General features: G+C 40.8%; 1 protein-coding gene across 1 annotated transcript in view; it reads left to right on the top strand.

Annotated features, from left to right (window-relative positions):
- The window catches only part of PIG-S (phosphatidylinositol glycan anchor biosynthesis class S), a 52327-nt gene extending 39995 nt beyond the window's left edge, over nt 1-12332 (top strand). The window contains exons 6-9 of the mRNA XM_067159052.2: nt 3696-3976; nt 5621-5743; nt 11100-11323; nt 12096-12332. Coding sequence (XP_067015153.2) covers nt 3696-3976; nt 5621-5743; nt 11100-11323; nt 12096-12216 — 749 coding nt within the window. The 3' untranslated portion in view covers nt 12217-12332. The remainder of the gene's footprint in view (nt 1-3695; nt 3977-5620; nt 5744-11099; nt 11324-12095) is intronic.
- The last annotated feature ends 428 nt before the right edge of the window (nt 12333-12760 follow it).

Below are 12760 nucleotides of genomic sequence, written 5' to 3'. Positions count from 1 at the left end.
TTATCACAGGCCCATTGTTCATCAACTTTGTCTTCAAGAGGTGTAGAGTTATTTGAAAGCAAGAAAGAAAATGTCAAACCCATATTGACTGTGTATTTTATTTTGACAGTACCTATCACACAGTTATTCTATGTCGAAACCTGGAGCCGTGATTTCCACTCCCTGCCCTTCAGGTATTTTTTGTATACACAGAAGTATTGTAAGTTTGTCCTGCACAAGTTCTTTTATGGGCCGGTAAATCTACCGACAGAAGGGAGGCATTACAGTGGGACTGAGCAGTGATCGAAACAGTCAGCTCGGGCTCAGAAGCCAGCGCTTCGACCGTGTCAGCCCAGTTAAAGCACATTTTGTGTCTACAATGTGCGTTCCGTAAATAATGTGACCAAATTCATAAAAAATCATTTATTGAAGATATTCGTACAAATAATCAAAAATCTTCAAAATAGGACCCTCTTGCGTCGATAAACTTCTGGAGGCGATGTTTCCATGCCTGGAAGGAAGGCATCCTGGAAGGCCTTTTCCGGGATGTCCTTTAGGGCCGATGTAACATGCGCTTGGATTCTTTCAATCGTGTCCCAATGACTCCTTTTAACAGAGGAAACAAAAAAAAGTCAGCGGGAGCCAGGTCAGGACTGTGAGAGGCTGGGGAACCATTGGGGTGTTGGTCCTGGCCAGGAAGTCGTTGACAGTGAAGGCGCTATGACTCGGCGCGTTGTCGTGATGAACTTTCCACGTGTCCTTGATGTCGCTTCGGCAGCGCGAGACCCTCCTTTTCAGTCTTTAGAGCACTTCCAAGTAGAAAGCTGAGTTCACTGTAGTCCCGGTAGGTACGAATTCGTGGTGGACAATGCCTCTGACGTCAAAGAAGACAATGAACATGATCCTAGACTTGCTCATGCGTGCCTTCTTGGGACGGGGCAACGATGGGGTGTGCCACTCTGAACTCTGCCTTTTTGTCTCAGGGTCATACTAAAAAATCCATGTCTCATCACCAGTGATAACCGAGTTTAAAAAATTAGGATCATTTTCACACATTTCCAACATTTCTCGGCACCGAAGCACTCGCATGTCCTTTTGTTTGTCGGTCAACATTTGGGGACCAGTTTGGCACACACTTTTCTCATGTTCAAATCTTCGGTCACAATGCGGAAAACGGTTGTTTTTGCCATGTTTAGAGTTTGTGCTATCAATTGAAGGCTCAGCCGTCTGTCAGAGTTCAAACAATCGTGCACACGCGTCGCATTTTCGTTAACTCGTGAGGTTGATGGCCGTCCACTGCGAGGTTCGTCGGTGATCTCCTCTCAGCCCTCCATGAACGACTTGTGCCATCGGAAAACTTGTGATTTGGACAAGCAATCAGTCCCAAAGGCCTGCTGAAGTAATGGAAACGTTTTGGTGGCGGACTTTCCAAGTTTAACGCAAAATTTGATAGCGTACCGTTGTTCTACAGAACGATCCATTGTGCCGTGTTACATGAACTCAAAACGGGCTTGACAGAAACACACATCCTGACTCACCGGCAGCTCGCTGCCGAATGAGAGCGTTTGAAGCTAACACCCCCCTCCACCTAGCCCAGCAGGTTAGAACACGCTGCGGTGTACAGTTGCGTCAGAAAAAAATTGGTCGCATTACTTATGGAACGCACGTTGTAAAATCGCTCTGTAAAGATACCATATTATTGCCTGCATCCCTTGGTGTCAGACAAGGAGTTGGCTTCAATCCAGCCCTAGAGAAGTTGGTCAGGCATGCTTCAGCGGGTTCTATAAAATTAATTCAGAGTAGTTACACAAGGCTGTAATCTTTCACCCCAAAGGGCCAACTTCTTTGTCTTGAAGTGAAGTTATACGTGACACAGCCTAGCATATGGTGAATCATAAGCAAACTGAGATAGTGAAGATAATGTTTCCTCATCCCTTGAGAAGTTTTAAGTTAAGTTTTCAAATAAAGCAGACTGTAAATTTGTTACAAACTTATATTTTAACCCAAATGTTTGAAAAAACAAAAACGCAAACACATTGTGATGTGAGTTTCACAAATAGGAAAAGTCCCCTCTGTTTTAATTACTGCATTGATAGAGTGGAAATTCCTTATGGGAATCATCATAAGTACCTAGGTGTTAAAAAAAGGAAAGATCTTCATTGGAGTAATCATATAAATATGATTGTACATAAAGGGTACAGATCTCTGCACATGGTTATGAGGGAGTTTAGAGGTTGTAGTAAGGATGTAAAGGAGAGAGCATGTAAGTCTCTGGTAAGACCACAATTAATTAGAGTATGGTTTCAGTGTATGGGACCCTCATCAGGATTACTTGATTCGGGAACTGGAAAAAATCCTAAGAAAAGCAGCTCGATTTGTTCTGGGTGACTTCTGACAAAAGAGTTGCATTGAAAAAATGTTGCAAAGTTTGGGCTGGGAAGACTTTGGAGAAAGGAGACGAGCTGCTCGACCAAGCGGCATGTGGAAAATTCTAAATTCCCATGGAGGGAATTAGATATTTTTCACCAATAAAGCATGTCAAAAACATATCAGATGTAAGGCTTTTCAGGCGTTTTGCTCTATTAACCAGCGTTTCGTCTTAGGTCTGACACTAGACTCGTCAGAGTGGGATGTATCAGACCCTACCCACCGACGCTGGGTGTATGCAGGTAAGCTTATCAGAAACCCTATATAAGAGGCACAGTCTGATAACTGCATATGGGAGATAAATCTCCACAGTGGAATTATTGCCCGCCTAGCAATCCCAAATGGAAAATTCTAAATTCCCATGGAGGGAATTAGATATAGAAGCTTATATAAGCTTCTGATAAGTTCACCTGCATACACCCAGCGTCGGTGGGTAGGGTCTGACACATCCCACTCTTGACGAGTCTAGTGTCAGACCTAAGACAAAACGCTGGTTAATAGAGCAAACGCCTGAAAAGCCTTACATCTGATATGCTTTTAAGCGGTATGTTCTGAGCTGTCAGCGGAGAGGTGGCAGTGGAATGACATTAGTAGATAGATAAGTTTGAGTGCTGTGTTTAAAAGTAGGAAAGATCACAATATGATGATAAAGTTGGAATTCCATCGCTGCCTATCTCTCCACCACTCTTCTCCTTTTTTAAGTACATCTGGTTTCCTCCCCACTTCGCTATGCTCTCCCACACTGAATCTGTCCATCTCTTTCGGGGTCTTCCTCGTGGTCTCTTTCCTGTTAACTTCTCTGAAAAAACTTGTTTTGGTACTCTCTCTTCTCCCATTCTCATCATATGCCCATACCGCTTTAGTTTTGTTGTTTCCATCCTGTCTTGAAGTTTCAAGATTCCTGTCCTTTTCATTATCTCTTCATTTCTAATTCTATCCTTTCTGGTCTTGCCCTCGATACCTTATAAGAGTTTAATTTCATTATTATTCAAGATGACAAATTGGGGCAAATATCCATTTATAAGAAGGAGAGTTAGGAATTGGAATAACTTACCAAGGGAGATGTTCAATAAATTTCCAATTTCTTCGCAATCATTTAAGAAGGCTAGGTAAACAACAGATAGGGAATCTGCCACCTGGGCGACTGCCCTAAATGCAGATCAGTAGTGATTGATTGATTCATTCATTCCTTGATTGATTGAAAATATCATATTGTCTTGTAAGTTATGTTACGACAAAGGAGTACAGTATTCTGTCATGATTGTATCTTAAGCTCTTGCTCTTTTTAGCCTCGCACGTGTCACGTAACCCCTGCTTGAACTTCGTGGTGTACGTCCCTCCGTGCGACAAGGCCCCACTGCACATCTACCGGCGGCAGGGCTTGCGCGTGCGAGGGGGAGTGGACGCCTTCCTGTCCCCGCGCTGGGGCGGGATCGTCATCCACAACCCGCCTGTCACGCTCTGCCTCAACCGAACTGTTCCCGACCCCAAGCCCATGGAGGTGGACTCGATTGCCGTCATGGGCGTCTTCCTGGCACAGCTCAGGCAGCTTCTGGGCATTTCGGAGATGGTAATGTTCTATTGCTTGTACAAATAAACATTTCATTACAGGGCAAGTCCTTATGTGGCAAAGGAGCCAGAAGGTTGTTTTTTTAACATTATACCAACACAGATAGGTGTATGGTGATGATGGGATAGGAAGGGGCTAGGAGTGGGAAGGAAGCGACCATGGTACAGCCTGAGCATTTGCTTGGTGTAAAAACAGGTAAACACGGAGAACCATCGTTGGAGCTGCGGACAGTGGTGTTCAAACCTACTGTCTGTGGAATGCAAGCTGACAACTGCGTGACTCTAACCACATGGGCAAGAAGATGATGAGGAAGATAACAAAGCGAAGATATATACAATTGTATGCAGCTCATCCATGCCTGCATCTGTCGGTCATTTGTGGGAATAATCGGTGTGTACGAGACCTTTTCATACTGCAGACTTGACGAGTACACCTCGAGAAACCGTGTCTGCACTGCGTGGGATGAAAAACAAGGTCGAGCAGCTTGGCGGCAGCTGTCTCCTGTAGTTTTGATAAACTGTGGTGTTTGCCAAACTTTCCAGTCCAGAGAACTATTGAAAAGAATTCAAATTTCACAAATCCCCTCTTGAATTTTCAAATAAAGCAAACGGTAAATGAACTACAAACTTATATTTTACTCCAAATATTTAAAAGCAACACGTAGTGACATCAAACACAAACAGTTAGCTCAGAAATGTTTCACATTCAACTTCAAGCTTATTTTTTAACTTTGATTTCAAATACCTGAAGTGGGAGAATGAGTTTTCTTGTGAGTTCAGCTGTTTGTAATTGTGAAAACTGGAATTTTAATGAACTGTCAGTTGAAAGTAGTTGTTGTTGTTGTAGCACAGGAGAGAGGTTGGTTGATAGCCCATCAGCAAATGGTCTGCACATGTCTTTTTCATACTTCACTACCTTAGCTGTAAGTGAAGTTGCTCCAGATGTGATTTATTAACATGGAGGATCACCTTTGGAACATTTTCTCCTAACGTCTGGACAAAATCAGGCATAGAAGAGAATTTATTAAATAAATATTATTATTTCTGGATTAAAGCCACTTATATATACTGTATTGGCAAGTCTTTAGCAAAAAAAAAACCTGAGCTTTCAGCCATGTTTCATAGGCTTTTATGAGGGCACTTCTATACCACAGAAGTTGGGTGGACCGAGCTCGATAGCAGCAGTCGCTTAAGTGCGTCCAGTAATCAGGGGATAGTGGGTTCAAGCCCCACTGTCGGCAGCCCTGAAGATGATTTTCCCTGGTTTCCCATTTTCACACCAGACAAATGGTGGGGCTGTACCTTAGTTAAGGCCACGGCCGCTTCCTTCCCATTCCTAGTCCGTTCCTGTCCCATCGTCGCCATAAGACCTATCTGTGTCGGTGCAACGTAAAGCAAATTGGAAAAAAAAAAAAAAAAAAAAAGAGAGAAGTTGGGTGGTGATGATAAATCTTAGGAGTACATAATACATCATCTTCTATGTACTTTTAGCTTTTGTTGGTGTATCTTTGCTCGACTCTGTGATAGAAAACACTTCCGCATTCTGTTCTGCTGCTTATTCCACATCAATGTTGAATTCTGCATTACAGTAACAATCACTTGTGTTATTGGAGAGAAAGTACAGCTGAGTGCATGTTTGTTTCAGGAAGATATTCCGAAGGTGGAGGTGCTCCCTCTGAGCAGTTCAGGCATCAGACAGTGGGAGCTGGACTCGCTGTACAGGGTGCGTACTCTGGAGCAGCTGACATCGGCCAAACTTACTTTACAGGTTAGTTCTGTGAGCGTTGTGAGTCGTCTTCAGCTGACTCCCAGCCGAGCTTAAACAGGGTTCACAAAATGCACATTGGAGAAAGTGTTGCCACGCGCCCCCTTTCATGTCTCATTACTGAGCAAACGGACTCGAGCAAGTCTCGAATCCGCGACCTCTGAGACCAAGGATATTGAGTATCGATTTAGAGTTAATATGATCATGTAACGGTAGCAAGAAGTTATAGTGCTTCAAATGTTTGAGTGATAATTCTATTAGGTGAAAAATTATAAGTGTTTAACCCTCTCGTGCGCACAAGCCTCATATGAGGTCCCAAAATTATGTTTCGTTTAGTGCTCCGTTCATTTAATATTGTTATGAATTTGTGGAAAATTATGACGCTGTTCTTCACTTTAGACCTCATGTGAGGTGTGATATTAGTTACAACTATATGAGATAACAGCACTTCCTAGCAGCTGCGAAGTTGTAGACTGTTGTGGCACTCTTGTTATTTGTGTGTTTCATATGGAGACTAAATTATTGAAATTGATACGTCCTTTACAAATATATGCAACTGATAAGTAAAAATGCTTTATATAGCAGAAAAGCATGCTCTTTCCTATGGTATTAGTATTTTTATTGTACATGCTATTTATTACCATTATTTTGTGTAATAATATAGGGGCCTCATATGAGGTCTAAATGCACGAGAGGTTATGGTTCACTGTCATAACCTCAATTAGAACTATACCATATTGTAGTGTTTTGGTGGAATTTTTTATACAAACCAAGACAGACTACTGATGTTTCATGGCACATTTGTCATATATTCTCATTTCTATGCATTTAGAACAAAATGGATGAAGAAACAGGGCCGTCTGTAGAAAATGTAGTCTTCACAACAAATGTCACAATATACTCTGTGCTCTGTCAGTAATACCTGACAATATGATATACAATTGCTTTTGCATGATACAGAAGTATTTGCACTTCATTGACAATAAGAACATTCCAGCAGACATCATTGATCGGCTTATACATTTACGTCCTATGATTGACCATTTCAAGCACATCTTTAGATGTTCTTCCCAGCCAGAAGAATTTTCATCAGTTGATGAGGCCGATCAAAGCTGAAACAATATATATATATATATATTCGTTTACGGGCATTAGAGACCACGTTAGATAACAATTACGTGTTTCTGGAAGCCTTCCTCAGCCCAGAACTTCAGCATCCTCTCTCTGGCAGCCTGTCTTCTTTCGTCCGTCCACCCACGGTTAAGTTTTGGTTCGTCATGGAATCCCTGAAATCTGTCGATCACTGACCTAAACTTTGTTCGGTTTGAGATGTCTTCCGAATTTAGTCCCACCTGTCAGATCCTTTCTTACCTCCCTGAACCATTTGTCCGACACTTTAGGTCTGCTGTCTAGTATTGTGAAAATCCTTTTCGTTAGTCTCTTCTCATCCATTCTAAATAAATGCCCATAGAATTTAAGTCTCCGTTTTCTCATGGATTCAGTTAGCCTTTCATTGTCTCGGTAAAGTTCTTCCCTTCCTCGCAGCCTATACTGTCCATCCACAATCTTTGGACCCATTATTTTGCGAAGGATCTTTCTTTCAAATTTCTCAGCTTCTCTCAGTCCCGCTTTTCCTGTTTTTTGGAGGCATTCACTAGCGTACAGACATTCCGCTTTAATCACTGTGTTGTAGTGCCTTAGTTTAGCTCGTCTGGAGATGGTTTTCTTCTTGTATATAGGATATGTCGTACGAAAAGCCGCAGCCATTTTCTCCCGTCTGGTGTTGTTTGCTTCTCTTTCATTTGTTTTCAATTGCACTATTTCACCCAAATACTTAAAGCTATCAACTCTTTCTATTTTACCGTGTTCTGTCTTCAGGTACCGAGGAGCTGTTTTGATTTTTGTTATATATTTAGTTTTTTCGAAAGAAATCTGTAGTCCTGCTTTTTCTGCTTGTAGTTTTAGTACATTCAGCTGTTCTATTGCTGTGTCAGTATTCCTAGATAGCAGCGCAACGTCATCAGCAAAGGCAAGGCAATTAATCATGACACCACTTTTTGACCCTCCAATGTATACTTGGTTAAGTAATCCTTTTCTGTCCAGTTCTTTTTCCCACTCCCGGATAATCTTCTCCAACACACAGTTGAAAAGAATTGGAGACAATCCATCACCCTGCCTGACTCCTGTTTTAATTTCAAACTGCTTGGAGTTCTCTCCCATGAACTTAACTTTCGAATGTGTCCCAGTTAAAGTCTGCTTAATAATTGCTGTTGTTTTGGCGTCAATTCCAAATTCCACTAATATATTGAATAGCACTTCCCTGTCGACTGAATCATACGCCTTTTTAAAGTCTACAAAAATGACTACCAGATCCTTTGAGAGATGATTCTCTAGTACACGTTTCAGACTCCAGATTTGATCAACGCACGATCTTCCCTTCCTAAATCCCGCTTGATACTCGCCTAGTTGATGATCCACTTGTTCCACAAGTCTCCTCTGTAGTGCTTTAGAGAGTGTCTTATAAGTTACAGATGTGATGGAAATGCCGCGGTAGTTGTTAGGATCTGCTCTATCACCTTTTTTGTGTAGAGGATGAATGATAGCATTTTTCCAATCTTCAGGGATTACCTCCATTTCCCATATCTTTTCCATTTCTCGCCTTAAAATTGTTATTGCGATTTCTCCACCACTTTTCAGCATCTCAGCTGTGACAGAGTCTTCCCCTAAAAATGGGGCTTCAAAATTTGGGTCTTAATCAGTTCCTCAGGATACATCCATAGCTTTGAGATCTATCAAGGTAAAGTTCAAAATGGTCAAGGTCATTCTGAATTTGGAGCAGTTGGCGATGATGTTCTTAGACTGCGTGAAGACCATGAAGTTCAAAAGCCATAAGCTTTTGATAATCTGTTTACGTCGATTAATCTTCTCTAGAAACTTCTTGAAGATGGCATTTATGCTTCCAGGACTATCAGAGCTAACAGGCTTTGTGGTGCTGATCTCAAGCTGCGGTCTGTGAAAACCATGAAGAAGGAACTGAGAGGGTTGTACTCTGTTACGTCGCAGTCCAACATCACAATAACCTGCTAGCATGATAATTCATTTTTACATGTAGCATCTACATTTGCTGGAGCAGAACCTGTAGGTGTTGCTAAGAGATGGTGTCGAAAACTGTGCGCAATCACTTAAATTCCACGACCATATTCCATCAGCATTTACAATTCCCATATGGGTGGCGTACATCTAATGGACTCGCTCATAGGTCTATATCGGCACACCATAAGGCACAAAACGGAGTACTTCAGAGTTTTCCATTATCTACTGAATGCGACCATTGTAAACTGTTGGATCCTCTCTAGAATGAACTCACATTGTGAGGAGCTGGATCTGTTAGCATTCAAGTCCTCAGTAACTACTTCTGTCATTTACATGGAAAGCAATCATCAACTCAAGACAGGAAGACCTGCTTCACAGATGCCACCAGAAACCAAAAAATGGTTGAAAGTGAAGGCTACCTATAAGCTGAGAAAGGATAGAAGTGCCACCTTCACGGTTGTTCAAGGAAAACCAGGTATGTCTGCCTTCGCTGCAAATATTCCCCATAACCTTGTAGTCAGAACTGTTGAAAGATATGCTATTCTGATTGACGACTGAGTTCGTGGGCGTTGAGTTACACATCTGCTTCTACTAAACGTTGTCACTCTGGATGACTATGGCTTCACGGGTGCGGAGAAGAAAGTCAAGAAAGAAGACCGACGCAGATGGAAGAAAAAGCCTTCAGTCATGAGATAAGTAAATACCAAGTTTTGCCATGTTTGATCTTATTGTATTGCAGAGTGTAATTAAACGGTATAGTCAAGGACTTAAGAGAGAGACTATCTAACCAAGAGCTATAATTGTGCAAAGATTTCAAGATTCTTAATTGTATATTTTGTGATTGTACAGTGTGTGTCTATTTGAGATAATACAGGTGAAGGGTAGTGTGTGTGTGGTAAAATTGATCTTGTTATTGGTTAATAATAGCTCCCGAAAGAAAAATCTGAACCCAGGTCCTCAGCCTGCCAAATCCTTACGATCATGACAAAAGTCTCTGGCTTAATGATCGGCAGCTGTAGAACTGTTCCAAAGACATTTCTGAATTTGTGCAAATTATTTTCAATTTCGAAGCAATTAAGTCAAGAAGTGGCTGTTCTTGCACTGAAAAGATCAGTATTGTTAATCTATAATAATAAAAGGAAGTGTTTGTCTATGTGTGTGCAATGCCCATCCAAATCTACGACACGCAGAGATGTGAAATTTTTAACATAGGCTTATTGTTCAGTGATACAGGTAAAGACCTGTTTTCATTAATATTGTTTATATTACTTTCAATCATCTTAATAATTTATTTATTTACTTATTTTTCATCAGATCTATCTGTGTCGGTGCGATGTAAAGCCAGTTATAAAAAAAATGTACTTATTTCTTACTTATTTGATATTCACTTCGTTCACTGAAATGTTTGGAAATAGGAGGATTTCACTATACCAAAAAATAAAACTTCAACCGTATTTTCTTTCAACTAACTCAATCTTATATTTTATTCAGAGGAAACATATAATACATAAGATAGATAAACAAGGAATAGTAAACCAAGGGATCTGGCCGCGCATCTGTGAGCTTACATTCGGGAGACAGTGGGTTCGAACTCCACTGTGGGCAGCCCTCAAGATGCTTTTTCATCGTTTACCATTTTCACACCAGGCAAATGTTGGGGTTGTACCTTAAAGCCACAGCCATCGTCGCCATAAAACTTACCTGTGTCGGTGCACCGTAAAGCCAATTTTGTAAAAAAAAAAAAAAGAAAGAAAAAAAAAGTAATACATATATCAGCCAAGATGCCAGTTTAAGTCCATGCCATAGGAAGCTATTTTCATTCTGTGCAGGATATCTGGAATTGTTTGTCTGTGTGTACACGTGTGATGCCCAGCCAATTCTCCAGGACGTAGAGATCTGAAATTTTTAACCTACTTTGGAACAGCATTTTACCGATCACTCATGGCTGTGTGAAAGAGCAATTTTTGCTTCAAGAATGAAGTTTTTAGCATCATGAGCAAGCAACTTTTGTGGTTTAATCAGATCTAATACGCTCGAATTAATAAATGGGGGCGAAGCCATGAGCACATGCTAGTTATTAATAACTAGGAGTACAGCGAATGTAGATTTATCAAGCATTTTAGCATAGAAATTTTATTATAACTTGATTTTTTTAACTAAAAATGGTATTCTTTGTCATATGGCAATCTGCAGTGGCAGAAAGAAAATTAAATATATAAAGAGAATTTTTTAATTTTATGCATCGTTGCTTTCTGTTTGTTCTCAGTCGCTGGCCCAACTCCTGGGTGAAATTAGCAACATCGTGATCAACGACGACGTGGGGGACTCCATCTACTCTGCTGTGGCAGCCGTTGAACGTGGGGCTCGCTTGCTGCAGGAAGGGGAGCTGACCAAAGCCTTCGTCGAGTCTCGCAAGGCGTTCCTCTCGGCCGAGGCAGCCTTCACCGATCCGTCCCTGCTCGCGCTCCTCTACTTTCCCGACGATCAGAAGTGAGTTCTTCTGTAGCACCTGCCTACACCTAATACTGGTTTAGTACACGTAGCAGGAAAAATGTAAGGGCCATTCAAAAAAAAGTGGGCCATAGGCTATAAAATGAATGCCTGTACTGTTATTTAAAAAATTTTGCCCAGCACTGTTGAGGCACTTGTCCCACTGCGACACAAGGCAGTGAATGGCCGTCTCGGGGCTGCGGTAGTAAGCAATTTGGATAAAATAATTTGATATTTTGCAGTGTTGTTATCGACTGCTGAAGTTAGCCAATGAGAGGCATTGTTGCTAAATCTGTACGCGACTTAAGATAGGTTTAATAAATGAGCACCAAACACTAACACAGCTCAATCCTAGGTCCAGGTTCCATGTGCCTCGCAAAGTGATCTCATTGGCTAACTTCAGCAGTCGATAACATTACAACAGTGCAAAATATCAAATTATTTTTTAAATGTTATTTCTCGCAATGATTGACCCTCTACCGATCATATGCGTGGTTTACATTGTTTCCGATGGTGACTCATATACACACTAACAAATATGTAATGCTACGTTTTTCAATCTGAGTGATAGTTTTGTAGTAAAACAATTTTTTTAAGTTTACCGAAAACTACTGTGAGTAGAATCTTTTTCTTTTGAATCTCACCCATTCAGTTATTCCTGCTGTTACAAATATGCTATTTATTTCTATAATAGTTTAACAAAAAATAAAACACATCTATTGAATTTTGACGTGGTCAGTATAGATTAAAATGCTATGAATGTCTGTTCCAGGTACGCTGTTTACATTCCGCTGTTCTTGCCCGTCATGATCCCCGTGCTCATGTCCCTCAAGAACATTTCTTTGTGGCTGAGGAAGAAATTATCTCGGCAGCCAAAGCAGAAAGCCGACTAAGCGCTCAGGCCTATGGCGAGAGGTTGTGATTTTAACAAGTGAACTCAGTCATTGTAATACACTAGTCACCAAACATTTTCTTTCAGAAATAAATGACTTTGAATTTTATACTATAATATTCCTATATTCTGAATTTCAGTTTATTCTTTAGAAAATATCCCTATCAAGACTCTCCCTGACGTAGATGAGAAGCAGAAATAAGTTGATACTGGGTTTAACGGCCGATGTCACATGCAAGGTTTGATCTCTATCTGGGATATTAGGTCATATCAATGTTTCAGTATCCCTTGGCAAAATGACAATGATACAGACTAATTAACCCTTACCCCTCGAATTAAAAATCTCTCTGTTGTCTCTACTACTCGTATTTAAAATGTGAATTTCTATCTTATATGACCTATATTCATCTTTCATGATTTTAGAGATAGCAGCTGCTCTTAATTGATGTGTTTAGGCCTATAAACATTTACAAGAAGCTAAAGTGGGGCAAATAGGTGCAATATGTACAATTGAAACAAATTATTTTACATTATTATTATTATTA

The sequence above is a fragment of the Anabrus simplex genome, chromosome X, assembly GCF_040414725.1.
Source record: "Anabrus simplex isolate iqAnaSimp1 chromosome X, ASM4041472v1, whole genome shotgun sequence".
NCBI lineage: Eukaryota > Metazoa > Arthropoda > Insecta > Orthoptera > Tettigoniidae > Anabrus > Anabrus simplex.
Note: the sequence above shows the minus strand (reverse complement) of the source record. Positions and strands in the feature narration are given on the sequence as shown.